The sequence below is a fragment of the Uloborus diversus genome, chromosome 1 (assembly GCF_026930045.1).
Source record: "Uloborus diversus isolate 005 chromosome 1, Udiv.v.3.1, whole genome shotgun sequence".
In the NCBI taxonomy this organism is placed as follows: Eukaryota; Metazoa; Arthropoda; class Arachnida; order Araneae; family Uloboridae; genus Uloborus; species Uloborus diversus.
The window spans coordinates 262,120,968-262,146,717 of record NC_072731.1 but is presented as its reverse complement, the minus strand read 5'-3'; the positions used below and the strand labels follow the sequence as shown (position 1 = coordinate 262,146,717).

The 25,750-nt window shown below is 33.2% G+C and overlaps 1 protein-coding gene across 1 annotated transcript; it reads right to left on the bottom strand.

Moving 5' to 3' along the window:
- Positions 1–1,323: 1,323 nt before the first annotated feature.
- Positions 1,324–23,992, bottom strand: LOC129227298 (40S ribosomal protein S3). The gene is made up of 5 exons (XM_054861840.1): positions 23,864–23,992; positions 23,120–23,344; positions 17,603–17,697; positions 9,584–9,771; positions 1,324–1,534 (listed from the first exon to the last, which is right to left on the bottom strand). The coding sequence occupies exons 1-5, from the start codon at positions 23,894–23,896 to the stop codon at positions 1,359–1,361; spliced, it is 717 nt and encodes a 238-aa protein (XP_054717815.1). The 5' UTR covers positions 23,897–23,992; the 3' UTR covers positions 1,324–1,358.
- Between the last annotated feature and the right edge of the window lie 1,758 nt (positions 23,993–25,750).

Genomic DNA, 25,750 nt, shown 5'->3' with positions numbered 1-25,750 from the left:
AACAAAATCAGGTCATAACAGAGAAAACTAGTATGTTGTGGCCATCACGAAACTTTCTTCTATATTTTTCCTTTTTCTGATCTCTCCCCATGCTTGACGAGGAAGCAATATTCCCAACAAAAACAAAATTACACATGCAAAAACTTGACGACCATCCCAATGTCTGAATTATTGCAAAAGCAAAGCAAAGAGCGAAAATTGAAAGTTATTTTAAAAGCCTTGCTTGAATTAATTACAAATATTTTATTTGTTAACAAACATAAGATGGCAACAGTTAAAATTTTTAAATCATTGAGATAATATTTCCGATCATTTCCATACAATTAAAATCACGAGAAATACGCAGACGACAATCTATTACGATTTATCTTTCTTATTGTTGCATTAATAAAGCTATTTTTATTCGCTAAAAAAATAATGATAATAAAAATAAATCAGCACCTCTTGGCGCGATTGGCGCCAAAGTTGAACCAAGGCCTGTTTACATATGGATTCACATATATTCCAAATTTCAACCAGAACGTAGCATTACTTCTTGAGATAGGGCACTCACAATGGAAAAAAAGAACGGACGATTGCGCTACCCCCTTTTTAGCTGTTGACACCAAAATAAAATCAGCTTTTATACCCACTAAGGGCTACTTGCCGATAAGTTTTTCTTTCATTCCGTTCATTATTTCTTGAGATACAGCAGTCACAATTGACGACAAAAAACGTTCTATAGCTCAACCCCCATTTGAGTTATTGACACCAAAATTGAATCAGCACCTGTTCCTGTTACTGGCAACATATGGACTAAATTTTGTTTGATTCCGCCAGTTATTTCCTGAGGAATAGCAATCACGCGTAACTCAAAAAACGTCCCATTGCTTCACCCCCCTTGGATGAATTCGCGCCAAAAACCAATGGGCACAAGTTCACATAGGGGCACATATGTGTACCACATTTCGTTCGATTTCATGCGGTAGTTTTTGCTGTAGAGCGGCCACAAAAAACTGGTCACACACAGACGTGACACACATACACACACACACACACACATACACACACACATACAGACAGACAGACATTTTCCAAAAATAGTCGAAATGGACTCAGCACACCTCAAAACGTTCGAATCCGTCAAAATTCGAAATTCGAAAATTTGCACGAATCCAATACTTTCTTCTATATATTAGATATAGAAGAAAGTAAAAATCAGCGTAAATAAAAAACATTGTTAAAGTCTTAACTGCTTCAATTTTTGAAAATTTTCATTGAACCGCTTTCATGTACTCATCCACATAATCTGGGTTTGAATCAAAAAAAGAAAATTCAAAACTCTTTCTATATAATTTTTTTATTAAGTTCAAACAGGCTTATGCTTGTAAAGCAGGTTTAGCATCACCTCCTTTTGCTTCACTGTAAGGTGATTGTGGCAGTTCTTCTTCCTTTGGTTCAACTATACTAACATTGTCAGGAAGAGGTCGTTTTGGCCCAATTTTACCATTAGGATCCCAGGGCAACATGATTTTCACTTTAATACCTAACACACCTGAAAAATAAAAACCATACATTAATGAACAAATATAACCATAATAATAAAGAGAATAGAAATATGGAAAAAGAAATATTAAGCTAAAATAACTAGTGAAGTCTTATCTTCATGAACAAAATGTTCGGTACAGTTTAAAAACCTTTTACGCAGTCCTGCATAATATAGACGAACGCGTGAAAAGCGGTCGCTGCAAATTTTTGGCTCTGCAGAAATTTTTTTTCAAACTGCTAACGTCAATTTGTTCAAGGGAATTTCAAAAAAAAAAAAATTCCCAGTTTATTTCTGTAAAGCCTTTTTCCAAAAGTCTTTTAAAGCACATATGAAACAAAAATAATGGTTTTGGTAGTTTTGTTCAGTTGGTGAAAAAAAAGCAAACTATGTTATTGCAAAAAATTATTTAAAGCACTTTTTTTTGTCTCTTTCATAAGGTGAGTTAGGCAAAATAATTATTTGCAGAAAGCTTTTCATTTACCTAAGTCTGCCTTTAAGATCCAATGGACCAGTATCTAAAAAAATTTCACAAGTCCACACTTTCAGTGGTCCATTCTTACACCTCAGTTCTAAATAATTAAAAACTACAGAAAAAAGAATATGCATAAAAAACAGGCCACATGGAATCAATCAACAGATTTTATAGATATGTCAGAGTGACTGAAGAGAAAGAAACAACTGGCGTGTTTTGTTCACTAATACTGGTCAAAGAATTAAGCCAAGAAAATCTTATCTGTAATGTTGTTTAGGGAGGAAAGCAACAAAGTGGCAAACAATCTTTTCTCATAAAGGAAACCTAAACATTGCAAATAAAGGCTCAAACTTGAAAACACAATTGAGTCTTGAAAATCCGAGTAAATTGAGGCTCATGCAGAGATGCCACTCTCTTATTCAAGCTTTCAGTAGAAGTTCAAAAAATTTTCAGTAGTTTTCAGTGCTTATCAGTAGTTTACAATTCCCGACAAACGCTATGACAAAAGTCGAAAGTCAAATACATAGCGACGACGAAAATTAAAAGGTTATATGTATTACACCAAGTAAACTTGTTCATCAAGATTATAAGAGGAAATTATGGAATTAAATATACACTGGATAATAATTTGAATTTCTTCACTGCTTAATGCAAGTATGATTTCCTTTTTGTATCAAGAGCATTCATGAATCTGATATTAAATATTATGAATCCACTTAAATAATGTTGTGTGCTACGGCAGAAAAGCTTAAAGCAATTTTCAAAATACTTATTCATATGTACAGAAATAATAACAAAAGTTAATATAAAATTTTTAAATGACAAACCTTTTTCACATGAGGATGACTGTTCTTAATACAGCTTATTTTTTCAAGATATTTTAAAACACATTTAAAGCAAAGTCTTTAAAGGAAAAAAAAAAGATGAAACAATTGAACTTTTTAATCCGAGTCTATGAACTCTAGAAATCTATTGCAAGCCAAACAGAAGATAGTTAAACTATGCTGTCTTGACTTTAATTCCTCCTTCGAATGATTTTTTTTTCCAACAAAAATCATTCTTAAAAATTTAAACAACTTGAAGAAAAAAAAAAAACAAATAAAGTTTTCATTCAAACTATAAAAAAAAAAAGAAGAGTCCTTTTCTAGTTTAGACAGGAACTCACGGTCCATGTTTCCTTTGAATTAGCTGCAAGTGGAAGAAGCTACAGTTGTGCCTTGCTTTGCTGACATCAATTCTTCCTTTGAGAATTTTTTCTCAAAACATGCCTCTTGAGAAGAAAACATCTTTAACTTCTGCACCAAAAGAGCTTCCAATACTTCAGTGCTCAAATTTGGGCGAAACTCTGTATGATTTTTTCGAACCAAACTAAAAAGTCGTTCACTAGAAGCATTTGAATGTGGTACAGATAAAATTGCATACATAACTGAAGACAAAAATTTATACTTCACAGCTCCATTGAAATCTCTTAGCTGTGAAATTTCATTCCAAATTTCATCTATTCTTTTAGTAAGGTGAATAGATTCAAATTTATCTGCTTGATAATGAACAAATTCATTTTCCAAATCATCGAGTGCTGTAGATGGAATCAGAAATGGGAAACGATTTACCATCCAAATCACAGAACAAAATGAAATTTTGTCTCTGATTGTTACATCAACTATCTCGGCATGTTTTAAAAATTCAAGTTCTCCTAACAACTTTACTGAAATATAGGAAAGAGCTGTCGTGTAAAAATCTCTAACTTGAGTGTAAAATACTTCAGCATCTTGCTTGGATAAATTACTTTCTGCGAGAAACATCTTTGTCTTAACTCCTATGACAATGTTTTCATCTTCCTTTTGTAGGGATTTTTTCATGTAATTTTTGTTTGAAAAATCAAATTCTGTGCTATTATCTGAAACAACTGATGGCTTGACAAATCTTACCAATAGGTCAAAAAATAATTGTTGCAAATTTCTTCTTAATTTGTGTATGAGAGGTTCCTCTTGCTGGAGAAGATGGTTAACTTTAATAAATAATGGAAGGGTGCTCTGGAGAAATAGGAGAACTAGTTTAAACATGGGATTGTTGAAGGCCTGTTGCACTTGTTGGAATCTTTTATTGTTTGAACTGTAATTCGTTTCATCGGAAAAAAAAACCTTTCAGGGGCTCCCACTGCTCCAAAATTCGATCCACACAATTTAACAGCGAAAGCCATCTTGTTGACGTGTACTTTAGTATTTTATGTGGTTTCTCTAGGCCACACAGTTCTTGTTGCATTCTGAAATTGTGTTTTCTTTTGGAGCTTTTGTCCAAAAAGAAATATATATCTGTTAGAAACAGTTGTATATCCACCTCAAACATTGAAGATGCTTTTTTTGCAGCAATATGTAAAGGTGGCATGGGCAGCCTCTTATTACAATAGAGGAATTTTCTGATGAAAAAAAAGATGCGACACCTTTCTTTTTCCCTATCATAGTATATGCATTGTCAGCACTAAAGCTGATGCAATTGTCCAAAGTTAGGTCCTTTTGCTTTAAATTATCATTTATAATATCAAAAATTCCTTTACCTGTGTTATCAGTACAGTCTAGAAGGGATAACAGTTCTGTAGTCACTTTTCCAGACCGCTCATTGAAAAATGTCACAAGAAGAGGATATAGCTTCTTATCTCCACAGTCATTACTGCCATCGGTGCTTATGGAAAATGGCTGTGTTTTGCAAACGGAAACAGTTTGTGCAACAGAATGCTGAGCCATGTTTTTTATAATCTTCGAACATTTAGTGCGAGCGCAAGTGAATTGCTGCGCTATTTTTGAGTCTGGGAACATTTCCTTAAACAGTTGTTTAGAATGGTCTGCAGTAGCAATGGGCAAATTATGCTCAATCAAAAAACGAGTGAAAAGACACTCTGCTTTGATGACTTCCAAGCTTTCATCTTTTTTTTTGAAGAAAGTAGAGACTTCTTTGGTGTTTTGCACCGCCTTGGAGTTTTCAATATGCGACTTCGCTGAAACGTGCCGCCGACAATCGTCGCGGCCGCCGTGCGCCAAACTAAAGTTTTTTGTACACATAGTACAAAACGCCATATTTTCCGATATTTTGGATTTTTCCATTCAAGGAAACTCTTTACTGTAAACGTCTCTGAATTTCTGACAACTTTTTTTTTTAGCCCGACTCTCCGGAAGAGGGGACGTCGATCGTTTGTTTCCATCCATTAAAGAAAATAAACAAATGAGAAAAAAGACACCAGAAACTAAAGACACAACAAACACGTGCGAAGAAGGAGCAAGCGAACGAAAAATGCAATGCCTGCAGAAATTCTTATCTCTCCTTCTCTCATAAACGCAGGGTTGTTGCAAATATCACCCAACGTGGTGGGGAGAATTTCCGGTTAGAACCGGATTCTTTTGCTTTCTACCGTCACCATTTCTCCATCTCCTATTGTCTGCGACTGCAGACTTCCATAATTGTCAGTACTCGCTCGCTTTGGCGATCACCAAATTTTTTTTTTCATCGCATTTAGCGTCTGTTGATGTCACAAAAATTTTCCGTAGAAAAAAGGGCCTTTTCCGTAATTCGTAGTTAACTTACTTTTTAAAATTCTTTCCGTAGTAACTACGGATAATCCGTAGTGATTGGCATGTCTGCTCATGTCACCTCAGATTACTGAAAACTCAGATTATCAGGAAAATTCACCAGACTGAAATTGACACTATTCGAATGACATAAGGAGGGGGTACATTTTACTTCCTTGTACAAAGAAAAAGAAGTATTTTCTTCAAAAACAATTTATTACTCAAATTGCAACATAAATTCCTGCATTAATCGTGTCTAAACTAATTTCGATTTAAGTTTTTCACTTTCTTGGCACGTATTTTTGTGTGCAGTTTCAAGCATGCGTTTTGGGAGCCACGAAACCATTTCGGCGAGTTTTCTGCATCTATCAGGGTGCGCGCATATATAATTATCTTGCATAATACAAAAACGGTTACCTATAAAAGGTTTAAATTTCGTATATGAAACTAGTGTTTCATAGAGATGCGCACCTCTTTTTTTTTATAATTGAAATCAGATACTCCAAAAGAGATGTTAACTCCAAAAGAGATCTTCAAAAGGACAACAGGAATAAAACTTCACTGGGCTCAAGAACCATCCAAATTTCAATTTTTTGGACGCAATGAATGTGTTTGTGGTCTTGGCCCAACGACCATTGTGAAATTTGAGCCCTGTAGTGTATAAAAACATCTTGTTTTCAGGCAACCCATCTTTTCAAAAATTTCATTACGAAATATGTAAGCTGAAATATTTTTTACTAGTTGCTGTTTTCCGAAATTAAACTTTCACAAGTTGCAACGATAAAACTCTGTACAGTATAACCTCCATTTAATGATTTCCGCAATTTAGTGATACATTTCAACGGTACGGATATTGCTTCACTGAATGCCTATGCTCCTTGATTTAACAATAACTTTTTTCAGTCCCTTGACAATCGTTAAATTAGGGTTACACTACTTTCGAACAGAGCCATTTAAGGCAGAAATCCACTCATTCAGACAGTGTTGCCAGATTGGGGGAAATTTCCCCATTTTGGGGAAATCTGGTACTCTCTGGAGAAATTAGTTTTGAGGGGAATTCTTTGAGGAAATTTTTTTTTCTTGGGGAAAGAAAATACCTCGGGGGAAAAAAGAATTTTTTTCGAATTTAGATTCATGACAAGAAGTAGTAGTTACATTGTTTGTATGAAACAGCATTGGTTTAGCTTTGATCAACTTTATGGAATTCGCATTGTGTGGAATATTATGCTACGGAATTTGCATTAATGTTCTGTGTGAGTAACTAGTTGATAAGTGAAACAGGTAAAAATATGTGTTGAAGAATGTTTTTGGATAAATATATACAAAAATCATAGTTTAAATGTACATACAGAAGCAGAATAGTAAATGCAAGTGACTAGTGGCACCCGCACGGCTTTGCCCGAAGTAGAAAATTACAAGGTGTTTTGGTCCCCCTGTATATTTACAAATAATGAATTTCTCGCCAATTGGCTTTGCCACGTTATGATAGCTCGGTAATTTACTCGTCCATCTAATGATAATTTTGCTCGGGAAAACGTTTTTAAAATTGGAACAGAAAAAGAGCAAAATCTAATTTTCGAAAAATCGCTTCGAGGTACACACCTCTACGCTGCAAACAAATTTTGTGCCAAATTTCATGAAAATCGGCGGAACGGTCTAGGCGAAAGATCCTGACAGACAGAGAGATATCCAGGCAGACTTTCAGCTTTATTATAAGCAAAGATAATGAAAGATAAAGAAGACAAAAAAAAAAAAAGCGAAAATGGGAGGGAAAAAAAGTTGGGGAAACTTAAGAAAATTTGGTTATTTGGGGGAAATTTTTTTTTTAAGAGACAAAAATATTAAAGGAAATCGATTCATTTTATGAAAATATGAATGGAAAAATAATTTTTGAATTTGGGGAATTTTGATAGAAAACATCGCTTTTGGGGAAAAGTTGGAAGAGAATCGGGGAAATCTGGATTTGACCATCTGACAACACTACATTCAGAAATGCAACCTGAAGAGCGAAAACAAAAGTCAGTCTTTAATTTCTGCGCAACAAACATGAGTCACCCTTTGAATTCGCAAGGGGGTCAAGCGAGATTTAAAATTTCCTTTGCAGAGAATAAAGTGAAGTTTATAAATTAAAATCTAATATAAAAATGTTTCCTAGAAATAAATCTCTTTCCCCGTATCCTTCACTACTTTTGAAACAAATATTTGTACAGTAGAATTTTTACTTAATAAACAAAGAGGATGTTTTTGTCTTCATGAAGAATTTATTCTTTAACTTTGAAAGAATTTCGATCGGCCCTTTTCATGATGCCTAAACCTATTTTGTTGTGCCACCTTGTAGGCCCAAAAAAATGCATTTTGACTGTCTCTTGAAAAGTTTTGTTGTAACATTTCTATATTATGTTTGTCTGTGTGTAAGCAAGTATCTCGCATGATGCTAAAACAGTAAATAATAGTAAGTTAAAACTTCATATACACCACTCACACGCCGTCAAGTTGTATATATATATATATATATATATATATATATATATATATATATATATATATATATATATATATATATATATATATATATATATATATATATATATATATATATATATTTTTTGTAGATTGCAATAGAATATCCCGAAATGGATGTTTATTCGTTTTTTGAGCCAGAATATCCAAAATTTCTTTTTTGAATTAAGTTATGTTATAATCTCAAAGGCTGTTAATCCATTGCTAGTAGTCAATGAACATTTCCTGTCACTTGCCAAATGTTATTGACACCAACCTCTAAATACCTTTTTATTACTTTACTGCATGTAACTCAGGAAGTTTTACAGTGCCAACACATAACTTTCCAGATTTTATTTCAAATAACTTTTTTCTGTTCAGAAGAAAGTCCCTTGGTTTCAAAACTTATTAATAATGACGTTTTTAACAATGGGATAAAATTACTTTTCTCAAAATCTGCATTAACAATGTTTGGCAAGCCTAGTAAACATAGGCTTTTCTGAATGGCGTCCACTTGAATTTGGAAGCAACAGGATACTGAATTTTGAATATGAAAACAGAAAGATGAATGTGCTCGTCCTTAGCAAAAGGTTAGTTTGAGAAATGTTTGAAATAATAGCCAACACAACGTTAGAAATGCCATAAGAAGTAGAAACAGTACACAAGAAACAAGCAGTCTTATGGAAGAGGATGCAATCAGATTTCAAGAAGCATAAAATCAGCAAACATGGATAAATTTAATAGTAGAAGTTGGCAGGTATGTAGATGCATAATTTTGTCATGATAATTTAGATTTTTTCGGTGAATTCTTCAACACAATTAGCTTTCTTCGCCTGATGAAGTATAGTGAACAGATAACAGCCTTTTCATATTCAGAATTTTTTAACTTAATACTAACAAACAAAACACAATGCTTGGCCCAGATCTATAAATTTCAGGCCCTTCACCAAATATTCAGCACAGCTGCTCCCAACCATGACAGGCATGCAGATCCAGGCCTGCAATGCTTTTAGCTATTTTTAAGGTCTTCAAGTCGAAGACCTTTTTAAGAACACTTAACACTTTCTTCAAAGTAAGAGGCTCCAATTTTTCATTTACACCATTTCCATCAAAAGTTAAATATTGGAAATATACTAAGTGTTTTCTCGAAAAGCCACCCTTCGAGTAAAAAACGCAATTGGAGAGTTGGAAAGAAAGCATCTACCTCGAGGAAATGGAAAGAAACTTTTACGGGCCTTTAGCTCAAGTTCATTGAAAATAGGAATTGTCCGACTTCAAAGATGAATGTTAGATAATGATCTTGAATACAATATTGAGTAACAAATCAAACGCAGACAGATTAGCGCTTTAACACATACAAATACATGCCTGACCAATGACCAGATAGAAGTGTATAAAACAATGCATAAGAAAGGCATTATTAAAATCACATTCCAAAAGGCACAAACTTGTTAATGTTAAAAAAATGCTTTTTGTTGCTCTTAAATCCTTACAATACAAAAAAATTGATGAAATGTTGCATACCTTGTCGCAGAAGAACATGTCGTACTGCTGTTTCAACATAATCATTAGTAGGATCTCCACTGTGTATCATCAAACCGTCAACAAATTTCATGGACTTGGCTCTTTGTCCTCTAAGTTTACCAGAAACGACAACTTCACAGCCTTGAGCCCCACTTTCCATGATGAATCTCAGAACACCATAGCAAGCCCTGGAAAAAATAAACATTTCTGTTAAACTGTGAATATATACCATACAATAGAAACCAGTTTTTTTTATATATAAACAAGTTGAAAGAACAGTTTTATTTTAAATACCGCTGTCAAAATAAAAATTACCAATATTTATATATACAGTGCACGTCGGTTAATTGAATCCGCCGCTTTAATGAACCAAATTGTCAAAAACAGAATAAAATCGAACTTTATTGGATTATTTGCTTTATGGAATCAAATTTGCTTAGAACAAAAAATCTGATTCATATAAGCAGCGGCCACTGTATCTGCAAATTATTCTCTTTGCCATACAAAAAGAAAGTAGCCAAGGTTAATGGCTTAAAATCATGGTGAAAAATTTTGAATATGGAACAGAATAAAGTTATTTCATGATCAAGAATTCAGAATTAAATCCAGCTAATGTTTGAGCTAATGAATGTTATTGCTTCAATTTTTACTCGGAATATTTTTTTAAGTTTGCATATATAGATAACCTGCTTAATAGAATCTTTCCAGTGTTTAAGTTGAGCTCAAAAGAATTTTAGCAAAAACGCTAAATTTCGAAAACTAGCTTTAGCAAAATGCTAAAACATTGAAGACCGATGAATATGTTGACACATTTTTCTGTTTTTTTCTTTTTGAAACCGCAATGTGTTTCTATACCAATTAATAACATAAATACCTAAATTCAAAATTCAGCCATGACATTTTTAAAGAAATAAATACACAGCAGCTATTTTCCTTTTTCAAATTGACATAAAAATTAAAAATTGTATGTATCATTCAGAGAATGCAAGCTTGATTTCCAAATGATACAATCTTTTTCATAATAATGCATTTATTGGGGGGATATAATGCTCAGTAAAACATTTAGGTATTCAAGCAAAAAAGTGAAAATGTCTAGCTTGATTTTCGTAATTGAGATGATGCGAAAAATGAGACCCTAGGCGGAAACCCTGAATTTTTCCCTTACCACAACATTGTTCCAATTTCTATAACGTTTATCATTTCGCAGGGTTTGATTTGACAACAGGGGTCTGTCCAGGATTTTTCACAGGTCCGTTTTTTATGAAAAATCAAAAAATTTCGCAAAAAATTTTTTTTTGTTAAAACGAAATTTTAGAATTTAGAGATGGCACAAACTGCATCAATTAAACTTAAAGTTGAGTGTTTTCCTCTTCTACGTCGAGAAAATCATTCTGGATTTTTTTTCTGATATTTGGCAGGGGGGGGGGGGCATCGCTCTTTCAAGTATCAATATTTATCTACCATTCTACATTTCAATATTTATCTACCATTCTACATTATTTTAAATTATACTAAATATATTTCTGTACAGTACTTAAAATAATTGTAACAAAAATATAAATAAATAAAATAAAATTCAGAATAGGGTTCAGCATTCAACTCTTAAAAAGCACAGAATTTCGTTTAAAACTTATAAATTCCGTGATTTTAACAAAAATAAAAAGATATTTCAATTGTTTACCTCTTAACAAAGCGTAATAGTCATTAAAAATTCGAAAAATCGGATTCCCATAGCGGATGCAAAGAGATCGCAATTCTCAAAGTGAAGGCATCAAAAGTATAAAAACGGCTTGTAAAAGAAATATTTTTGATAAAATTATTTTAAAATTGCATTTTAGAGTCCTATGATAAACATATCATTAATATCTGTGGACACAGTTGACCCAAAAAATAAAATAAACCATCTATTTAGCATTTTAATTTTTGACTCATAACAGAAAATGGAATTTTGCTTTAAAAACTTGAAATGAGAGTTCTAACAGAAATAAGGAGACTTTTCACTTATTTGAATCCTAATAAAGCGAAGTTAGCTTGAAAAAAGAACAAAATATGATTCTCATATCGGATGTTAAAAGATTGCATTTTTCAAAATGTAGACATCTAAAGAAAAAAAAAAAACGGTAATTAAATTTTTAGCATCGAAAAATCAAAACCCATATAATTTTCTCCCAAAATAACAAACCCACCGTAAAAACGCAAATATTGACAAGCCGGCAAAATGATGAGAATATTTTCTAATCAAGTCATTATAAAGGTTCAACGCCAGACGCTAAGTGATGATAATTTTGAAGTTGGTAACCAGGGCTGCGGAGTCGGAAGGAAAATGGCCGACTCCGACCCCGACTCCTACACCTGGATTTTGAAACGCCCGACTCCAACTCCGGATTTTTTTTTTAATTTTTTTAATTGTATTTTTTAAACTCCCTCTCTCCGTTCAAGGGAAGGGGGAAAACCTCTTAACAGAGATTGAAATATTAATTCCTTTTTATGGAAATTTAGCATTTTGTTTTTTATTGTAAACCCAACACGTCATACAACGTTAGAAATTCAATTTAAAAATCAAACTTTCCAATAGTTACGAGTTAAAAAGTGAGATGACTTAAAAATCCCTTTTAAAAATTTTGAAAATGATTATCTGTAATTTGCCCCCCTTTAATGTTTAACAAATATATATTGATCAAATCGTGTGCTTTCAATTTTTGAAAGCTGCAACTTGAGAGAAAAAAAACTTTTTTTCTAAATCCAAGTTCTTGAGAGGGAGTGGTTTGCCCCTGGTGACATCCATCTAGTAGATGACACCCAAAGTTAATTTCAGAGTTTATAAAAAATATAAATACTTTAATTCTGAAAATTTTTACGAATATATTTTAAATTATATTTCATCAATAAAATTTCAAGGAAAATAGGGCACATATGCGTCAGGAGCTAATCTTTGTTGGCATAGAGCCATTATTTTCTTCTTGGAGAAATTCTTAAAGTTTTTAGAAGGATTAGAAAAGTTTCCAGAACTTACTTCCTTCTTTTTTCGAACTTTGAAAGTCATCCCGCTATTTTACCGGCGCTCGAATCGTTCCCCAGAGCCAACATTCCCTGCATGCGTAGCATGAGTTTGTTGACCCGCCACGATGATGTGACGTCATAGGAAAGATGTTGAGTAGATTCTTGCTGTATGCATGTGGGAAACAATTTTAAAGAATTTAGTTTTAAACTGTAAACTGTGTTGAGTTGTTTCCTCAATGTAATTTATGCATGCTTTTTGATATACGTCACGCCATCACGTAGGGAGATAGGGAATACTATTTAAGTGTGAACTCTCAATCAATCATTCTCTTATTGTTTCACCTCTTGTTTTAATATGTTGTGACTGCAGTTCAATATTTTTCTGAGGTACTGAGATTGTGCCTGGGAGCTGTGTGCTCTGGAGTTCCACGTAGTATAGTGGATTCTTTTTGAAAGATGTAGGAAGTTTTGTCGTTGAGCCCAGCTAGAAATGCGGGCATGTTCCAGTTGTTGCCTTGAGATGAGTTTTTAAGTGGGGGATTTTCTCTCTAAAATTGAGAGTTTAAATCAAGTTGTTTTTTTGCTGTGAAAAGGCCTAACAAACAGGACCATTGAAGGTCCACGCTCGAGAGCTGGATTGGATGTCCGTTAGATGGATGGATGGTTCCTGTTGTCCAGGAGGACAGGTTTATTTTCTGAATTCAGCATGGTGGCATGGAATGGTCACGGACAATTTTGATATGGGATCCAAATTGGTGGATCGCGCCCTCACGTGTTGTGCCAACTTTTAAGGAAGGAATAGTTTGTTTGGTATGAACTTTTTAACTCGTTCGTATGAACTATTCTGTTTATGGCATTGGACTCAAGGTTGTACTTATATTAATCTAGTCATATAAATTTTACTGGAACTTTAAACGATACTATTTTAAAGAAATGTTTCCTACTGATATTTTTGGGGGGATTTTTTATTCAATTGTTGGGGAATGTGAATTTTATTTACACTTGTTATTATTTCCATGTTTTGACATATTTATTGTTTAATAAAATGTTTATTTAATTGTTAAATATGTGTCTGTATGTCCTTTCTTCCCGAGCAGATCATTCCACAAATTTTCTGTTGGGTTTGCTAGCTTAAAACCTGCTTTTAGTTCTTTGAACTTCGGGTTTTGATTGAGCTATCAGTTCGAATTGCCCAACAAGTGGTAGCAGAGCGTGGTTTGGTCTGCTTGGGTGAATGGAATCTTTAAGGTCATTGGAAATTGTGCTACTGGTCATATGAGATTTGAATGTTTCTTAGAAAGGGATTTTTTTAAATGTTACCCTTGATAAAATATAGGCTCTCAATATGAAACATGGAGCAAATTTAAATACATATGTTGACCTCCCCTGTAGTTTTTGACCAGTTTGGCTGTATTGTGTAAATATTTTCCCCCACTAAAAATATAAGATGGCAATTTTAAAAATTCGGCGCCAGGTTGAAAGGGAATGGTAAACACTTGAATTAAATCTTTTAGAAATTTTAAAAAAATATATAAGAATTTTTTCCAATTGATGTTTAGCCGTAAGTTTTTAATAGCATTATGTTTGGCTATTTATCGGCTGTAAATATAAGTAAAAGTTTTCCATCAATTGGTGTTATGCCGTGAATTTTTAATAGCATATAATGTTTGGCTATTTGTCGGCTGTTGATATTAATATCAAAATATTATAAATTAGTTTTATTTGCCATGTATTATAATAGCATATTAGTTTTGGCTATTTTGGCTGTAAATATAAGAATTTGTCTCTCAAAACATAAAAAGCCCCCATTGGGGAATGTTTTGGAGACAGGGGGGGGGGATGACTTTGTTTGGATTAAGTTCCTGGCAGGCAGCTTTTGTTTGAGAATGTATTTTTGGCTGACTTGCAGTTTTTGGTCTTCCCAAATAGAATTTGAATTTTTTTGAAATGTAATCATTGAATTTGAAACTAAGAATTTCTAAATTAGATTTTTGCCATGTGTTATAATAGCATATTAGTTTTAGCTATTTTTGGCTGTAAATATAAGAAATTGTTTCTCAAAACATGAAAAGCTCCTATAGGAGAATGTTTTGGAGACGGGGGGGGGGGATGACTTTGGATTTATTTCCTGGCAGGAAGCCTTTATTTAAAAATAAGTTTGGGGCTGTCTTGCATTTTTTTAGTCTTCCTCAATTGAAACTATCAATTGTTTCTGAAAAGACACAAAACGCGGCGGTATACAAATTTGTACGAATAGCTTTTACTATACCTATATTTCTTCTTCGCTAAATTTTTAATTTAAATTTTATTGGCTGCTTTAGAATTAACCTAAATATGAAGATTTTAAGATTAACTGCAAATCTTGAGTGTTGTAATCAAGAAATTTTTTACTTATTTTGTTCCATACTTTTTAGTGAGAACCAAGCTTATAGAAATAGTCTTAATAAAGAAAAAAACATAGATTATTTCATCGGATCTTATGGATTCGTGCTTTCGCGCCAGAATTTCTTTGAATTTGCCAATCACCCTTAAAAATTTCAACCTTAGCTACGGGCCTCGACTTACTAATTTGTTACGTTTCTTTAACTATTTTATAACTGAGATCGAACAAAACACTATATTTCTATTTTTATTTGAAAGTGATTACTTGAAAATGTTAGGCAACAAAACCGTTTGCTGACAGTTGCTATTAGTTAAGTTAAAAAGCAAGCAAACTAGGGGACGGCTACAGAAAGTTCGGTAAGCACTCAAGCTAGCTGAGTGCCATAATGGCAGTTATTTTCTCATTAGTATCTTTTTATACATGTAATCGAACCAATTGGTAATCAATTTTCAAAAAATGCAAGGAGAGTCGGTGAAAAGGAAAGAAAAAAAGAAGCCCGGAGTCGGAGTCGGAATGTTTTCCAACGACTCCGACTTCTTTATTCCAAAATCAGTCCGACTCCGACTCTTCGACTTCGACTCCACAGCCCTGTTGGTAACACTATCTGAAGCGATCATATTTTTTCCTCACCCTTTCTATCCCTTTGCAGTTCTAAGTTCATTTCGCAGATATTATTGTTTATTAAATCATGAGAGGAGAAAAGTGCTTACCAATGACTTTTCAGAAAAGTTTACAAAAACACCGCTGCTAATTAGCTGTGATAAAACAAACAACCATTATATTTATTTGGCAGTAGCAATTATTTATGGCGTGCAGAAGCATTCCAAGAGTGCCTATTTTTTTTTTTTTTCAAAATTAGCCGATTTTGTATAAGCTGATCCCTCGAATTTGACTTAAAAAAAGGTTCCAAAAATTATCGGTTTGGTTTATACACTTTATACACAGAAATATGCGTTATTTTGCTTTCAGATTTGCTCTTTCAATAAACAATTTGACAGATCCGATCTTGTTTATTGATCTTGTTTATCGGAATTTTGTGAAGGGTCCGTTTTGTTTGATCGGGATTTTGTGAAAGGTCCGTTTTGTTTGACCGGGATTTTGTGAAAGGTCCGTTTTGGTTGATCGGATTTTTGTGAAGGGTCCGTTAACGGACCCAAATATCCTCTGGCCAGACCCCTGATTTGACAATTCAGCTTTTCTGCCTTTTCATAAGTTTAGGCAAAATTCCATAATATTAAGCAGAATTTAAATTAAGTATAAAAACCAGCTGTTAGGAAAAATTAAGCTCTTTTCTTTTTTTAAGAAGATATATCTTATCTTTTTCAAAATAATACTTTTCTTTTGTAAAAAAAAAATTACTACTTAAGTTATTACTGAAACAACTATTTGAATTTGACAAGAGAAACTGAACAAGATCCTAAAATCCAGAAGTGCTCTATGCATGCAGAACTAAAACAAAAAATGCAGAAACAAAAGTGGCCAAAAAAAAAAAAACTTAACCTGCCCCCCCCTAAAACTGTTTTGTTTTCATTACAGTAGAAGACCGTTAAAACGCCGACCTGTATAACGCAATTCTCTATAAAACGCACAACTTTTCAGTAGTAAACAATATGTTTTGAAGTTTAAAAAATCCCTCTGTTTTGCTTTGCAAGCACTAAAATTGTAAGGAAAATCACATTTTGAAACAGTTTCTCATCTTTCCATCTTAATCCAAAGCTTTTAAGAGAAAATTAGTGCTTACAGTAAATAGAAAATACCAGATGACTGTTGAAAATGCAGCTGTTATGCAAACCATGAAGCTAAACAGAAGTGCAGGATAATGCACTTTCTTTTGATTGTGAAACATATTTATTTGTGAACAACTAATTGTAATATTGGTGCTTTAATACTCATTGCAGATAAAACTCATTCTGAAGGGCTAATATATAGATATATTCTGAATGTTAGTTTCAAAATTTGTGAAATGATCTATATAACGCAAAAACCCGTATAACGCAAAAGCTCTGGTCCCAAGGTGTGCGTTATAACGGTCTTCTACTGTATTTATAATAGGGAAACATATGTTACTTTTCCTGAAATGAAGCACGCTGAATAACTTCTGGAGCATTATTTAAAGTTTTAACTAGATCTTCAATAAATGCCATTTAAGATTAACTATTAAGAAACTATGACAAATAATTAAAAAAAAATTCGAATAGAAAACCCAGGTTTTGCAAATTTAAAAATGAAAGAGAAATATAAATTGGTTTTAAACCATCTTATCTAGGGGTGTATACCCCCCTGCCCCCAAGCATTTTTCTTTCTAACTACAGTTAGATGAAAACTTGTTACTAGTGAATTGTTTCAGAAACCATATAGTCTAATGAATATCACAAGATAGAGCATTGAAAACTTATTTGAAGGTAGGTTGAAAAGAGGCTCCATCCAAACAAGTCTGTCTGCCAGGGAAATTGTCTAAGTTTAATTTTTAAGATCAAATTAATAAGGGGGGAAAAATGGAAACAATATACACACATCTTAAATACTTTTCCACACAAAACATTTTCCAGTTATTAAGTAACTAGTTTACTCAATTACATTTGTAGAGAAAAAAATTAAGGATAAAACATCCACAAAAACTGAGTAACATCAAGTACCTGCGGACAGCAAGTCCACCAATCAATTTGTATCTCAAGGATTCACATTGTGCAATGGCGCAGAGTCCTCGGGCAGCAACTTTCTCAGCATATAACTAAAAGAACAGTAATAAACATTATATGAATATTTACATATGCCACATTTAAGTTAGATTTTATGATAAATTTTTTTACAAAAACTGAATTTTAGTTTTGTCAATGTAAACTCGCTCGTTGAACACTTAACATTTCTTATAGTTAGTTTGATTAGGAGCTGTAGCAACTGGGAAAACTATTTTTAAAAACATGTTATGTTTTTAAAATACATTCCATTTCAAATTTGATCAAGAATGTTGATGGAAGAAGAAACGGACAATAGTTTCTTTACTATAAAATAATTAAAAGGCTTTTTCATTAGTTAAAGTTAAGGCTTCTGGATTGTACAAAACAAAAAGAATTACTTAATCTGCTTATTTTTCCTCTTTTAATTTACTTGTCTTATCACATTCTTGCTATGTTGTCATTCATGGAATACTTATGCCCCAAAAAAGTAATTTCTGAAACAGTGGGGTCATGCTTCAGTTACATGTGTTGGCATTCTAAGGCAGGATTCCCAGAAGACATTCTTTGACAGAACTTAGCTCAGTAGCCCTGATTACATGGGATTTTTTCTACCCTGGAAAAATACCTTGCTTTAAACGGCATTCCGGTTATTTCCAAGGAAAATATGGATCCTTCTTTCTCTTGCTTTTGACTGGGGTAAATGCAGAGTTCTTACCCAGAGTCAGGGTTGGCTTTTTCCTGTCCAAAATTTGTTTTTCCCATCTCGCTGGGAAAAACTTAAATACCGGGGAAAACTTCCAAATAACAATATGCATACCTGCCAACCTTTGAGAAAAAAAATCCGGAAGATTTTTTTATTTTTATCCACAAGATTTTAACGCAAAATAAAATCAAACAGGACCCCTATCCTCTTTACATTTAACAATATATTAGTTATGAATTTCATATCAATTGAACTTACTTTCATTTAGTAAATATTACTTTTATTCTGTTCTTTAAAAGTTTGGAAATAATATTTGGTACTCATTTTAAAAAAAGAACAAAGCAAAAACAGCTTGAACTGAGAGAACGAGAAGATAATCGGAGGCCGAAATTGTGCCCCTAGTTGCCAGGCGCAACGCTTGCTTTGATTGGATCCCGATAAAGTCATGCGCTGCATCACTCCGTGACGCCATAATCTTGCCTCACTTCTTCTCGTGCCATTCTCCTACGGCAACCTTTCCTTGGCTACTTGGCCTAAAATGCGGTGCCGCGTTCCACAAAAGAATCGTTAGCGCCAAAATTGGCGAGATACTATTTTTTTCCTACCAAACGTGAAAAAACCGGAAGATTTTGCTCATAACCGGAAAAGGACATAAAAATCCGTAAAACTTCCAGGAAATCCGGAAGGCTTGGCAGGTATGCAATTTTTTAAGACATAGGGCTGTGGTAGCCTGATCGGTAGAGTGTCGGATTCGGGGCCGGAGTTCAAACCTCGATGGTCGAAGACCCACCGTCGTCATTAAAGGGGACTGAGCGATGTTAAATATGCTCGTGGTCTCAATGTCCTCCAAGTGAAACGATACCTCTGGGGGTGCTAGCACCAGGTAGCTATTAGCTCCTGGTCTAGTTCTAAATTCTCATTAACTGTTCGATCCGGTGATGGTGCTGCCATCTATCGGTATATAAAATAATGGAGGCAAGGCACTTAGTATGCAGTCCTCGATATAAATCCAGTTGTAGTCAGTTGTGACTCGGAATCGAACTAATGTAAGAAATATTTTGGTTTTTTGAATCTGATGTGTAAAATGGAAGTTAGAAATAAATAGTTATTTACAAAATTCCCTTGGGTTTGAAATTATTCTGTAGGAAAGGAATATAAAAAAATTAAGAATTATTGCATAAAACATAAAATTTGCTAACAAAAGTTTTTAACAATAATTAATTTCCTAAATTAATATTTTAGAACACAATAAATAAAATTATTAAACTTGAAAATACCTGGATCATCAAGAAAAGCAATAAATAATTTAAGTTTCATTTAAATAAAATTTTTATTACATTTGAAAGTCGACGTATTGAAAAGATATTTTCTTAAATTGTGGTTTGGTGTGATATTTACACAAAATGTTCTTCTGCATCATCAGTAAGTTGTTGCCAGATTCTTGTCCACTCAAATGGAATGTTTGAAAAATCAGTCAAAGACATTTTTCTCTGAAGGCATTACAAACACAATTTCACCGACACTATGGTGGAAGAATGTAAGTAAATTTTTTGCAATTAATAGAACATCTTACAGAATATGTCTGTTCTGCATCTCAGCATCTCCTGAGCGTATTTTTTCTAATTTTTCATCCATCCAAAACAACATTAGAAAATATTGAGTTTTCTAAAAGCCTCTGGACTAGTGTTTGTTACATGATGCTAAAACCCAATGTGGAAGTAGAAGAATAAGAATCTGAATAGGATTAAACAATTGTCAATCTGTGTATTGTGTAAATATTGAAAAATAAATCCACTTCATTGTCCATCTTTGTAAGTTGTCTTCTTTTTTCCACTCTTTCAAGAGGCTGTTATTTGCTTCAAACTCAATCTTAGTGTCTTTAAAGATTGTTTTGAATTTATATTCATGTTTTAAAAATCAGTTCTCCCATGTGGGAAAAACATAGTACCTATTTTCCAGGATGGTAAATATCAGTTTTTACCATGGTATTTACAGGTGCGTGGGAAAAACCTTGCCAACCCTGCCCAGAGTGCACTATGCAAAACAAGTTCTTTTACTTTAGAACCGCCAAGGATAATGGGTAAAATCACGCACTCGGATACCACAACTTCTTTTAACACGTGAATGTTAAAATTTCCAAAAAGTATTTTTCAGCGTGATGAGATGTAACCGTGACCTTATAAAAGTTTCCATATTCAGCAAATTTCATCTGAAGATTCGGCAAAATTTAGAATTCTACTCAGAAAAATTAGAATTTCTGCCTTCCCGATAATTATAGTTACTGTTAAGGTTGTAAAAAGATTGTATTTCAAAATACTCTATAGACTTTGGAGGGGAAAGAACCCTTTTTCATCCAAAGTGCAACTTTATTTATTAAAGTTGCAAGAAGTCATAACCTAGTTGGTTGAAAAATTGACAAGTAGAGTGATCTCTCTTAAATGCGACCTCTGTTATACGCTCACGGCACGGCCAGCAATGTAGGAAAACAATGTTAACTCTTATTCATTTGTACCTGAAACCTAAAATGCACCTTTCACTAATGCATGATAAAATTTCTTTAAGTCTTAGTCAAATCACGTATTCAAGCTTTGCTTGTCGGAAGATTTGCACCCTTCTTGCTCTATCTCTTGGAATGCATTTACGCACCTTCATTCGATTGTTCGGATCCTTCCCAGAAGGCGTTCTTTTTCTGACAAGTGTGCGATTGGGAGTGGAATTAGTCTTGTGATTGACACCGAGAGGGGAGAACAGGTTACATATGAAAAGGTTAACATCACTAAAAGCTGTGGTGAAGCGGTCAAAGTTGTGCTCAAGGAAAAAAAAAAAGCATTGACATAGCCTATCGGGGATTTTTTGAATCCTCGTAGACTTATAGCTCTGATCACACTCCTTTTTTCTAGGTTTTGAGTAATTCTCTTACGTACTGTACCACATGAAAAATGAAAAAATGTACAACTTCAAATTTTGCATTTTTTTTGAATTACAAACCAACCGGAAATTATGTGCATTATTTATTAGTATTAATAGTGTACTATTAGTATAACTAATGTTAACTTATTGCATTTAAACTACTTTTTGGGTTTTTCACTTATCTGCAAATCTCACTTTTGTGCGCAAAAATTTCGTTGTCCCCTTCTGTTGTGTATAAGTGAGAGGTCACTGTATTAGCAAGTGAAACAAGCAGGGATGTTAGCATTTTTCAGGAAATTAGCTAGCAATATTTATCAATTCTTACTATCATTACAAAAAGAAGATAATTTAGAAAGAACGATAGAAAACACAAATTGGCATTGAAAATTAAACGACTTAAGATTTTTTTCTTCTGGTCAGAAGATTGGTGCTAAAGAAAAAGTCTAAAAACGAAATTGACAGGCATAAGGATAAACAAAACACTTTTTGGAAAAACTATAGGCTTAAACATTCTGCAAAACATTTCATTTTCTTAAAAGAATACAATTCAATGAACCACACACCCCCAAAGCAGAATACTACTAAATTTGTGACGTACGTAGCAGAACAGATTCCTGAACTGCAGAACAATTCTGTTCAAATGTGAAAAAAAAAAAAAAAACTCGCAGAAATTTTCTACCGAAATTCTACAGATTTCTGTGAAGTTTCTGCAGATACTGCGGATTTTCTGCAAATATTAAGACAAAATTTTTCTAAATTTTGTAGATTTCTTTAAATTAAAAGAAAACCTAAAATTCTCAGAAATTATTCCATCCAAAATTTGATCTAGGCTTAGAAATTTGTAACAAATCGGCAGTTTCTGCAGAAAATTTCATATTCTAAATCTGAAAAGATTCCGACTTTTCTATCGTTTTTGGTTCCCCTTTTACTTATTTTTCTGAATTGATCTTCATCCACTGCAGTTTCCTCCAAAAACATGTTTTGAAAACATGCCAACATTAAAACGTGTCGATCGCCGAAAAATTGCGTGTCTTGTTTGAGATTTCAATCTTTTTGCATCATGAAAATATTTCAATTATTTAGAGTTTTAATGTTTTTAGTTATACACAATCGTAACCTCAACGCATTTTATTTACTACTTTAGTAATTTGTTTATTTATTAACATTATTTCAATTGCTCTTTTATGCCATGTAAAATTAACTAAAAATAAATGGTTTAAAAACCTAGGTTCGGATTTTTATAAAATTTTGTATCTTTGCTCTTTTCTATACATTTTAGAAAGCATATGAAATATTATGGAGGATCTCAATCGGTTTAGGTTCTACAGAAATGCATAGCAACAGTGAAGCTTTAAGAAAAAAGAAATGAAATGATTTTGATTTAGGGCTCCTGTTTTGTAGAAAAAGTCACGTTGGTTGCTTGTGTATGCAATGCTATTGCATACAGTCCCTTGAAGTCCTTTCAGAACAATTTTGGTCAAATGATTTTACATTGCAGAACATCCTCAAGTATTCTGCTTTGGGACCATACACCTAAATGACAAATTTGGGATTGATGTTGACAGATGATTTATGCATGATTTTCAGCAATTTGAAAATCATTTTATTTCTAAATTTTTATTACCTTCCTTCCTGCTCCAAAAAGTTTTGAAAGACTGATAAGTCAACTTCAAAATTATAGTAAAAACCTGTTCTACTTACATTGAGATAATGAATATTTTAAATGTAAATCCTAACTGTTAAATAATAAAACATCCTCAAAAAGCTATTTAGAATGCAGTAAAAAGGAATGCATATATTAGGTCATAAAACATTTTAAAAGATAATACAAGTAAATTAATAATACCCTCAATAAAACTCACTTCAACACTATTTTCGGGAAAATTAAACCTTTTCTGTACAACTGATGTTAATTCTCGAATTCTTCGGCCCTTTTCACCCAAAACATTTTGTGTTCTTGTGGCTAAAATAATGATTTCTGTTCTAGTTGGAGTGACACGAACTTCAACACCACTGTAACCATCTTCAGCTAATTCTCGACGCAAGAATTCATTCAATTCAGCTTTGAAAACCCCATCAGCAACGAACTAAGGAATAAAACATGTTATTACATCATCAATCTTTTAGAAACTTATTTCATGATTGTTTTTACACATGTGAAAACTTATTTCACATTTCTAAACGCTACTAGCAACAAACTTCAAAATTATAATTAGCGATCGAACCATTCAATTTAAACTGAGTTTTAAAATGAATTTTATACTCAATATTTAAAATTACAGAAGTGTTATTTGAGCTTGATCAAGAAAAAGTAGTAAAGTGTAGTTATTAGGATGGCACCCAGAAAAATGGTTCAATGAATCAAGACAGGGTACACATCATAGATTACATGTTAATGAGATCAAACGATACAGAAAGTTTTCTTCAATCTGCATTACTAAAACTTCAAAAATAAAGGCCATGATACAGAAATTATTGTTGCAAGTGTTGAATACCTACTTTACATAAGCCTAATGACATGCCAACAAAACGAACTTTGTTTTCAAAAGAAAAAAAGGTATAAAAAATCACGATAAAGATGCAAGTTGCTGTGAAACCAAACTTACTTTTCTTTTCTTGGATATTTGGGTGTTCGTCATTTTGAATTTTATAAATTGTAATACTTTTACAATAAAATTCTCAAAAACCACGAACTCGCCACGCCGCAAGGACTTATTGCCAGTTAGAAAACAAACTTTTGTGAAAATAGGATAGTAGCTTCATTTCAGTTCACTTTTTAAATTTTTTTTTTTTACAAACTGTGACGCAAAAAGATGATTTTATTTTTGCAATGTAACAAGAATTAGTTTTAAATATTTTAAGTAACGCAATCCAATTATATCCATCTCGTAAGATCTGACTTTAATATCCTTACCAGAGAAATCGAAACGAACGTTGTATTAACTTATACTTCAACTTTTGTGTCTGCAGATGGTCTGACGACCGTCCGTTAAATACAGCTAAATCCAGCCGCCATATTTGAAAAAGGTTGCTAGATTCTTTTGTTTATCGCCATATTTGGCGATAAGCAAAATGAAGCAATACTTTTGATACAATCGTTACGGATCAAGTTAAGTTACTTCATTAATGGTGTACAGTTAAGAAAAAAAAACATTTAACAAAAACAATTTTTTATTTTTAATGATTTAAATATATTAGTTTATAATTGAACTTAAGAACCATTCCTAAATTGTGTTTTATTCATCCAATTCGTTTTAATTAATTTAAAAATATTTTTAATGTCACATAAGAGGCAAATATGAAAAATTATTTTTAAAAAATCGAATTGTACCACGTTTGAAAAGCAAGCACTAATAAGCCACAAACAAACAAACAACACAGTTTAAATGCAGTTACTTGTTTTATTATAACTTCACCGTGAAATTTGGTTATCTGTTAGTTGATTAATATACTTATGGTAGAGTCATATAGGGTCATAAACTTTTCATACAGGGACTCGAATAACTCATTGGAGCTATCTGTACAAAGTCCCCCCCCCCCCAAAAAAAAGAGACACCATAAATGAAAGAAAAAAGACTCCTTTAAATACTCCTCAACCCCCCGAAAAAAAATCAACGGCAAAGTTTGTTCCATGATCTGCAGGGGTGCCCTTGCCTTCAAGAGTGTGATACCCCTCCCCCCCCCCCCCAAGAACGAAACCAAAATACCTGAAAAGAAAATTTTAATGGCAGCGCAGTTCTGTCCCATGAATCCCCCCCCCCCCCCCAACACATACAACCATGCTCGTCATATGGGTGATCAGGGATTCAATTGCCCTTTCCCCCTGGATTTTTTAAATGTTTCTGAAATTGGGCATTTTTGTACGAATTTGGTGGGTTTTTTTTTTTTTTTTTTAATTAAATGCATTGCGCACAATCTGACTGATTCGAGCACTTATAATGTAAGTTTCTAGAATGGAGGGGGGGACATTATCCCCCTCCCTCCATTCCAGAAAATTTGAAATGGCGGGCCTTTGGGACAAAAGACACATTGCTACAAACTTACATACATGCTTACATAATAAAGTGCTCGAATCAGTCAGAGCATGCATAAATCAAGGGCGGATCCAACTTCTGCTTTTAGAGGGGGTTATTCAGAAAAGGGGGGAGGGGTCGTGTCACATATATTGCTCTTCTTGAGCTCAAATGGGGGAGTACCCGTCCCCATCTGGAGTCGTTCCTAAATAAAATTTGCAATGGATAGCAAATTTGCGTATTCTATACTTTGTTTAATATAAATTTCTCATTTCAGTACGAAGATAATTTTTTTGTTTTAATCAGATCAGTTTTTTTTTTTTTTTTTGGTGCATTTATTTCTTTGTTTTTTCGCAGCCCAATGCTAATGAAATGCTAGAAAAAATTTTCGTTAGTAAACTCCTAAAATCCCATAGTTAAAAAAAAAAGAAAAAAAAATCGCAAAACAAAATTTTGAACAGGCATCTCGTTTGCAGGACC

Excerpts from the sequence above, each read along its gene's own strand:
- LOC129227298 (XM_054861840.1), bottom strand. The coding sequence starts at position 23,896 with ATGACGAACACCCAAATATCCAAGAAAAGAAAA. Across the intron at positions 17,698-23,119 it reads TTCCCGAAAATAGTGTTGAA|TTATATGCTGAGAAAGTTGC; the intron begins GTGAGTTTTATT and ends CTGTTCTTTTAG. Across the intron at positions 9,772-17,602 it reads GGTGGACTTGCTGTCCGCAG|GGCTTGCTATGGTGTTCTGA; the intron begins GTACTTGATGTT and ends TATTTTTTCCAG.